This window comes from Bidens hawaiensis, unplaced genomic scaffold (assembly GCF_021521415.1).
Source record: "Bidens hawaiensis isolate Kalapana, Puna unplaced genomic scaffold, B.hawaiensis_p1.1 tig00032350_1, whole genome shotgun sequence".
Classification (NCBI taxonomy): Eukaryota; Viridiplantae; Streptophyta; class Magnoliopsida; order Asterales; family Asteraceae; genus Bidens; species Bidens hawaiensis.
The window spans coordinates 42,585-51,633 of NW_027495489.1; the positions used below are offsets into that span (position 1 = coordinate 42,585).

At 35.7% G+C, this 9,049-nt stretch overlaps 1 protein-coding gene across 1 annotated transcript; it reads right to left on the reverse strand.

The window, feature by feature from the left end:
• Positions 1–519: 519 nt before the first annotated feature.
• Positions 520–5,615, reverse strand: LOC143583280 (small ribosomal subunit protein bS6c-like). Its single transcript, XM_077065626.1, has 2 exons — positions 5,215–5,615; positions 520–943 (listed from the first exon to the last, which is right to left on the reverse strand). Exons 1-2 carry the CDS (start codon positions 5,560–5,562, stop codon positions 704–706), a joined length of 588 nt encoding a protein of 195 aa, XP_076921741.1. The 5' UTR covers positions 5,563–5,615; the 3' UTR covers positions 520–703.
• Between the last annotated feature and the right edge of the window lie 3,434 nt (positions 5,616–9,049).

Sequence of the window (9,049 nt, forward strand, 5' to 3'; positions counted from 1 at the left end):
AATAGTAACGACTAACCCTAATGACACTAATATATTTTAACAACATCCATACTCCCAAGTCCTAACCTTTTCTCATTTTTTTTAAACTGAGTTGAATTCTTATGTCTTAAAAAAAACATTAAATCCGAATCACATCATTGTTTGATGAATGCTAAAAGCATATTAATGAGTATATAACATATATTTTATGTTTTTTTAAAGGAAAGTCATGTTAGAAACTGTTGGTCTATAATTAAAAAAACAAAAAAGAATTTGTAAAGTTCAACAACATTGTATGGCTACAAATCAAGCTTTATCTAGCATAAAGTGTTGTGGTACTTGCATGGTTTCAATGGCCTGGATTGCTTTCTTTTTATCTATATATTTTTTCCACTTTCCTTGTTAATTTTAGTGAATGATTTGTTTATGAGTAGGGATTGCTCTTTACACGAAAAAAAAAAAAGTTTTCTTTTCTTACCCAACAAGGCTTATTTAGATAAACATAAAATAATATAAAAAAATCCTAATCAATCAATATAGTTAGTTAAAAAGGAGTTGTGTGCAAATCACCTCCCATTCCATTAATCTCCTCAAAAGAAAGATTCTTGAATACAAAATAACATAATTGTTTCCATAAAGATGCTCATAAAAATATGTGACATTTCTACAACATAATGCATGCTTATATAACTAAAACTTTCAACAACTCTTAAAAAGATTAGGTTTAATACTTCCTCTTCCTTATTATGAAGGTCGAGGATCTGATGACGTCATCATCCGTGGTCAACGCTGTCTCCAGGGCCTTCAAAGACTCCGGTTTCGTGAAATAAGTGAACAACATATAGATTCCATCCAAATAAGTGTTTGTCTCACCAGCTTTATTCTTCTTTTTTATGCTATAAGCAAGGGGGATCACACCCCTATTGAAGACCTCAACATACATGCCACCACCAGCAACAAGCAACTGCAAAAAAGTGTAAATATTATTGACTGAATTAACCACCAAATTGAATAAATAATTCATCATTTGTTATGCCCACTTCACTTTACATTATACATCATAAAGCACTCAACCTTGAATGTAAAATCTATTCGGTTTATTATTATTTGAACATATAAATGTACGAACGGTCCCTGTCTAAGTTTCATTAACATTAACAATTCTTATGAGTGATCCCATATTTAATTATAGGGTAGTTTGGTAATTAATGAATATTAAGGGGTATTTCGGTAACTTTACAAGCACTTAACGTCTATCCACTTTACGTTTTTACAAACTATCAGTCTGAAGGTGTAATTAATGAAACTTAAGGATCAAAATATGTTTTGACATGTAATCACGATACAAGTCTACAGAAGAAACCAAACCACAGTACTAAATGAAAGTCCATCATGTTAGTTGTTTCACACTGCTTTTGATCTATAAAAGTAAGTCTCATATAGTAACACCCATATCCTTACCAAAATAAAGTAAAATCTTCAAAATATTTCAAAGTAAGATCTCACAATCAGGATATTGCTGTGTATCTTGCCCGAAATGTACTTTTTTGCATTGCGTGATCGTTATCTAATAGTATTCAAATTCAGTTCATATTTCTTTATCTCCTTATGAACAACAAATTAGACATTATCCTTTTAGCTTTAATAATTAGACTTTTTTGACCCGTTATAAAGAAAATATACAATTTTTTTCAAATAATGACACAAAATGTTTCGTTGCTGATTACCTCTAAACAAGCTTCTCTACCAAACCCAAAATATGCACTAATATATATATATATATATATATATAGGGTTAGTATCATTTAGGAACTAGTATTTTGTATGAGAACTTAAAGAACTCATCTAAACCATTGATGATATGATCAATGGTTCAAAACTGTAATGGCAAATATGTAAATAAATTGAAGATTGAGGAGATTAAACTAAACTAATTTGGATAGTATTGTAATTTTATAACTAACCATTTACATAACCTCCCCTATAATCTCTCACAATCTCTCTCCTAAAATTCTTAAATCAACTCTATTTTTTTCTCAACCAACATGCAGATGACGAACAATAGAACCAGATATCTCTACTTACAATGATGACATCTTGTTTTTTCGTGCACATGTGTACCAATTTTTTTAATCTTTTTTTACATACGCATGCTTTAAACATTTATTTTTAGTTTACCTATATGTAAATATAGTAGATTTACATATATGTAAAACATTTTCGTATCATATAGAGTTAGTTTGGAAATTGGAATAATCATGAAGATTCACATTTGTATAAATGGATGACCAGTTAGTAAACCGGATTAACAGTATATGGGTATTTAATATACAATAAATTTAAAATAGATAATTATTATGAATATTACATATATGTAAATGTAAACAGGCGTGCACCTTTGAAAGAACTGATAATAAATTAACTTTAAGACTTATGTTTACGTAACTACTAGTATTTAAAGGATCCTACTCAACTACTTAAGATCATTTTATCCTTAATATAAATGTAAATACGAGAAATTATTATAGGATTTAAAATATGAGAAATGATGAACTAGTTAGTTAAATAGAGAGAGAAATAATTGATATTACCTTTATACCCTTTTTATTTAGTTTTTAATTTTCTAGATTGAAAAATTATGTTTGGTCTAGATTGGTTCTTAGAGTTCTTAAAAAATATAGAGTTCTCAATGGATACCAACCCTATATATATATATATATATTAGGATGTTAATTTTATTTATTGTAAGGAAGTTAATAATGTACTTAGGATTTGATGATGAAAGAGTTTCACAAATAAATAAGACGTTATGACCCGGTTTAAAAGCTATCTGGGTTTGGTGAGACCCATGACTCGTTTTTTTTACTATAAAATTGTTTCTTAATATATAAATAATATCTTTTTTTAAGAAAAAATCGAATATTAATTTTTAGTATATCCCTATTTTATAGGATTTTCATATAAAATAGTTGGTGAGATTAATTTTTAACATAATGAGATGTTATAACCCGTTCAAGACCTATCTGGGTTTGGTGAGACTCATACCCGTGAATTCGGGTCAAATGAAATAGATGCCTCCATTTGCAAATAAAGCAATTTGGTGGCTTGAGAGAATACAGAGAGGTTTCGTTTATATATATTTAAGATAATAATATTTAGACAAAAAAGTGTTTTGGGTCAACCTGACCAGTACCTAAAACTTCCAGTTTTGACCATTACCTAACCGGCCCATTTACTAATCAAAATGAACAATGCCAAAGCCCAAAGAGAAATGCATGAAGGCCCAACTAGCCCTGAAGAGACCAAAAGACTTGAGGGAGCAACAATTTATGTGGTCTATAACAAAATAATTCCCTTTTGGATTATTGGACAACATATACAACTAGTATTTGTTTATAGTAAGAGATAAATTTGAAGGGTACATTTAACATTTCCAGTTATCTACCTTGATTGTTGGTTAATTTCATAAAAGGTTAACAAACTTTTGTCCTATATCTATGTTGCAGAGCCAACTTTGTCCACCCTCAGGTTTTCTGAAAATATTAACTAAGGTACTAATTTCTATCTTTTAAACTGCCAAAAAATGCATACTAATGAAAAATATTATCTAAAGCCAAAAGTTTCTCTCTTTCCCAGTTTCCTTGCGAGTTCAATACTAAATACTATAAAAAAGAAATCAGCATTGCCTAAAGTTTTTTTTCTATAAGTAGAAGATTCAACAAACCCAAATTTTATTATGAAATCCTACGTTTAAAGACCCTCATTTCTGATGCTAGGTATTTATATGTCTTCCTAGTTCCTAGTAGAAAGTATGAAGAAAGATATGAGTATCTTTCTTGAAACGGTCAACTACGCACTTCATTGCCTTGAACTCACAACCTATCGTACCTAGAAAACCACTCATAACATTGAGCCAATTGACATAGTTTTACACTGCATCTTGGTTTAAAAAGGCGCGCCTGAGGCGTGAGGCGCTCGAGGCGTTGGAAACGCCTTATTTTACATAAGGCGAGAAGAAACATGAAACAGCCTGAAGTAGCGCATCAGCAAGAGAGGCGTGAGGCGGCGCTTCATGTGATGCAGTCTAAACAGATTGAAAATGGATCTGCTTGGGCCCATCTGCTTAAAATATTAACGTCGGGGCCCATCCGTAAAACATTACCCAGCCGAATTATATATATTTATCACTCTATCGTCAATTCAAACCACTCTTTAATTTCCGTATTCAAAGTTTATCTTCTCCAAATGTCAACCTTCTTGACGGTTCAAGTTTATCTTCTCCCCAGTTACTACTCCCATCTTTTTAATCGGTTCAAACTCTCCTAATTATTACACATCTGTTTATGACTCAAGAGGTATTTTTCTTCATTAGTACTTTTTACTATACATTTATACTTTCTTTTATTATTAAATGCCTGTGTAATACATTTTTTTATTTTTAATAGTCTCGTTTTCTAAGAAAGTTAGTGTTTTGCAACTTTTAAGCATGTTTTTATAATGTTTAAACTGCGTATTAAGTATTGATGTTTAGTTTTACAAATATGTTTTATCTTTATGATTGATTAACAAGTAGATATGTCATGTATAATTAATTTTTAGCATTTTTTTAAATTGAGCGCCTCACATACGTGAAGCTCTCGCTTCGCGCATCGGCTTTTTGGACCAAAATGTCTCGCCTCGCCTAACGCTTTTTTAAACCAAGCACTGCATTGCACTTTGCTATCTATGTCTATGAAAACGCAAAGTGTCATTAAAAATGTTGATTTTCATATCTTAAAATGCTCTAAGCCCAATTATCTTTTTTTACTTTTGAAATGTAAGTTGGATAACTTTTGTTCAGTTACTTTCATATGTGTATGATCTTTCATTCACGTTTAATACTTTGTTTACAGCCCTAACTAGATTCCGATGAACTCATATAAATTCACAGTAAAATTGGGGATGATTACCCTACAAAAACTGTAAACAAACACTCACAAGTCACAATGGTTGTAAAAATCCCGCCTAGGCGCCGATTATCACTATTTGATCGAAATTGGTCAAAATTGAAAACTTTATACATAAAATTGGGTAATATATATGCATATTTGAAAATTACATATAAATTCCAAACCGATTAATCCCGAAACAAATCCCTAGTCCCTACCCCACCGCCCAACTAGCGTCTAGCGATTTCTACTCACAATTAGAAGCATACAAACAAATTGTAAAAACAGATAATAATAATAATAATACCTCCTCATACTTCTGGGTAAGAGACAGCCTCTCGTCTTCGGACATATCCGGTCTGAGAACCGCCATTGTTTCATACTGTCTCAACCCGGGCGGACACTGGGGCTCCTCTTTCTCTTCGACTGCAGTTGCAACCGAACCGGATGATGAGGAGTTGCTGAGGTCATCTTCGCCTCCCAATCCGCCTTCGAAGAATGTGCCTGAGAAATCAAGGGTTTGAGCCTTGATTGGGGACACGTGTCGTTGAATCTGATAATGGAATTGGAATTGAGTGGTGGGTTTGTTGAATGGGGCTAAGGTTTGTAGCAGAGGAGATGAGGTTAGTAAAGATGATGAACAAGAAGAAGCCATTGTTATTGTTATTGTTGAGTGGAGATAGATGAACAAGTGAAGAGAAGAAGAATATAGGAAGAGATAATGATGATAGAATTGGATAAGGGCCGTTGGGTTCCTCAGTAATAATAATAATAATAATAATAATAATAAATAATTTTTAACTTGTGTTTAGATGCTTTTCACTTCAAATGGGGCACACATTGTTGTTCAGCCTTTGTTGGTCGTTTAAAAAAGAATCACCCCGAATCAAATTTTAGAAACAAGTCTTAGGTAATCAACTGATAGTTGGACGGATGAATAAGAAAATGTTCATCTTCTTCATTCGTCTATGTTTGTTAATGTACGTTTATTTATATTTGTTTAGAGTGTCAACGAGCACAAGCAAGTTTGTTTTTTTAACGAACTAATACAAACAAAAGTATGCTCGTTTAGATGTTTGTGCTTCTTTGTTTGCCTGGTTAAAGTTAAACAATGAGATTGCGCAAGTCTCGTTTTCGCTTCGCTTGCAGGCTTAGACTTCTTTATAATAAAGAGAATACATTATATAATTGTCATTAGCTGATATTTTTATTATTATATGTAAAGTAATAAAATAAGTGATCATCAGTGATAATGGTTTGAATATTCCAATTGAAGTATTTCGTATTTGTCACGTAACGTTCGTAATGGTGTTAATGATGTGCACGTGAGTCTTTCAGTCAAAACTTGTTCAAAAAGGAAAAGTAATCACATATTTGTAACAAATTTATTTATTTTTAGCTAATTGTATTGACAATATCAGCGAACCGTGGTGATAACAAGACAAGTAGCATTGTTGTGTCTCGGTGGTCCAGTGGATGAACCTACTCAAGAAGTATATGTTATACGTTGTGCTCTGGTCTTGAAGTTATATGGACTACAAAATTGTAAAATAAACGCTAAGGTGGCTTGAATAAACGGTTTTCCAATTTTCTTAAGACGAACGTAAAAAATCTCTCCTACTTCACTATGTTGTTACTTGTTAGTTTCTCTTTTACTATCATAAACTCTCTTGAGGTAGACAACATTCAACATACATTCTGATGACGGGGGTAGCCCAAAGAATTAGTAAAATGGCTTCCACACATTAACGCTAAAAAGGTTAAAAGGTTAAAGGCTTCGTTTCCCGCCCAAACTTATGTAAACAAGTACCCACGTGCTACAGTACGATATCAACTCACTATTCACATCACTGTTCCCTCTGAGCAAGGGACATGCTCAGAAAAAGTATTATTATTTTAATCATGGACCAACGGTCCAAAGCTTCCCGCCCATAAAGGTCAACTCTCTAAGCAAACTGGAGGGGAATTAGTTTGTACACTAGACAAAAGGCTTGGTCTCTTCTCCTATATAAGAATGACTTAGCCATAAACATAAGGACATCAGATCTGGAGTTAATACACACTCCTTGATCTTCTCTTCTTACTTAAGGAATATACACTTTGCTTATTCCTTTCTTACTTCACAAACATCATAGCTTCACCAAAGAGCTTCATCCGAGAACCGATTCCAAACATCACGGTTCTGGATCTTCGGTGAACTGCTACAATCAAACAACAAACTAGTGAACCTCCTTCTACGTTTTGCAAACGTAGAGGGACACCACGACCTGCGTTAGGTTAACCTGAACCTTTGAAGCCTGTTAGCCTAACCAGTCCATTCACTATCATTGGTCTTATCTTTGTTGTAGCAACAAGTTGGCGCCCACCGTGGGGCTACGCCGCTTACTTTATCTTAAAGATCAGTAGTGTAGCTCTATCACCATGTCAGAATGTGGATCTCCCGACGAAGTCAACCAAGTGTCAAGAACACTGACACCCAGTGCCGGTCAAGAAACTCCGGCGACGACCTCGCTTTTTTCCACCCCAGGAGGAACTTCGACGGAACCTTTGTTCCTCGAGTTTTCACCTTTTCGAACTCCAACCCCTTCACGATCCGGAGTTCCTTCTCCCATGCAGGAGTCTCGAACACCCCGGAGCGCGTCGACTTGACGCTGGAAGGGGTATCACGGAATTTTTTGCAACTAAGGCATCTTCTTAACCAACACGTGAGCCTAGAAAGAGAAAAGGGGATAAGAATAAGGCTAGAGTATGACGAATCAGAGCCCTCGTTGTCGCTCAGACGTCCACCTTCCCCTCTAACCAGCTTACGGCCGGCTGCTTCCCTTTTTGAAGCTGGTCCAAGTGTAACCTGCCAACCTTTTAACCCGTCTCCTTACACCTATGGGAAACCAAGCCCAACGGCTTTCCCCTTGTTTACTTCACAACCCCTTGGGCACGAGACCACTCTTGATCAAATATGGCAGTCACCAGCTTCAAGCGCTCCTCCCACAGCAACTACATGGGAGCAAGCCATGTCGATCTTGCCCTTGGCTCGAAGTGCAGCAATGAGCACTCCCGTGGAAACAAACCAAACAGCAGCAACCCCTGAAAGCCTTCAAGGCTTTAACCTCATACCTCAGATGATGGCTCAAATGATGGCACATTTTCCTTAGACCCAGATCATCAACCAAGCGCTGGGTACCCACCAAGGAACGGCAAGTCATAATCCCGTTACCAGGGTAGACGAAGACCTTGCAAAGCCCTACAAGCCCGGTAACCTATCTTGTTTTTATCAACAAATCGCCGATTATGACTTTCAAACAAAAATCAAGATGCCACCTCATATAAAAACATATAATGGGACCGAGGATCCCAAAGACCACCTCTAGGTCTTCACCGGTGCAGCCAGGATCGAAAAGTGGTCACATGCTGAATGTTGTTTAATGTTCATACAAACACTTGTCGGATCAGCCAGGATATGGTTCAACGACCTTCCTGCCCAAAGCGTTCGAAGCTTCGATGATCTGAGCAAAGGATTCTTGGCCAACTTTTCACAACAAAGAAGGTACGTCAAGGATGCCACGGTCATTTTTCAGATAAAGAAAAAAGATGACGAGAGCCTTCGAGATTTCATCGAAAGGTACAAAAAAGAAGGGTTACAATATGTGGGGGCTGATGAAAAAATGAGGGTGGCAGGCTTCATGAACGCCATCACCTCCAAACACCTCACAAGGGACTTCAACAAGTGCCTACCTAAAATCCTTGAAGAAACTCTTGAACGAGCTGAGGCTAATATTCGAGGCAAAGAGGCCGTTGATTTCAAAGAGCAACGAAAAAGAGCTCCTAGTTGGCGAGGCAACAACACCAACCGAAAGAAAGGGAACTATAATCCCTATGATAGATATCCAAGGAGCTCAAATCAACGAAGGCCTGAAGGTCGGAACCCTCCAAGCAGGGAAAAGACTGTGAACTTCACAGCCTTAACCAAAACCCCTCAGGAGATCCTTGCCACCGAAGAAATGAAACACAACTTCCGACCTCCTCGACCCTTGCCCAAAAACAAGAAGAACGAAAACTCCACCCAATTCTGTGAGTTCCACGAAGAAAAAGGTCACCACACAAACGATTGCTTTCAACTCAAGAGAAGAATTGAGGAAGCTGTC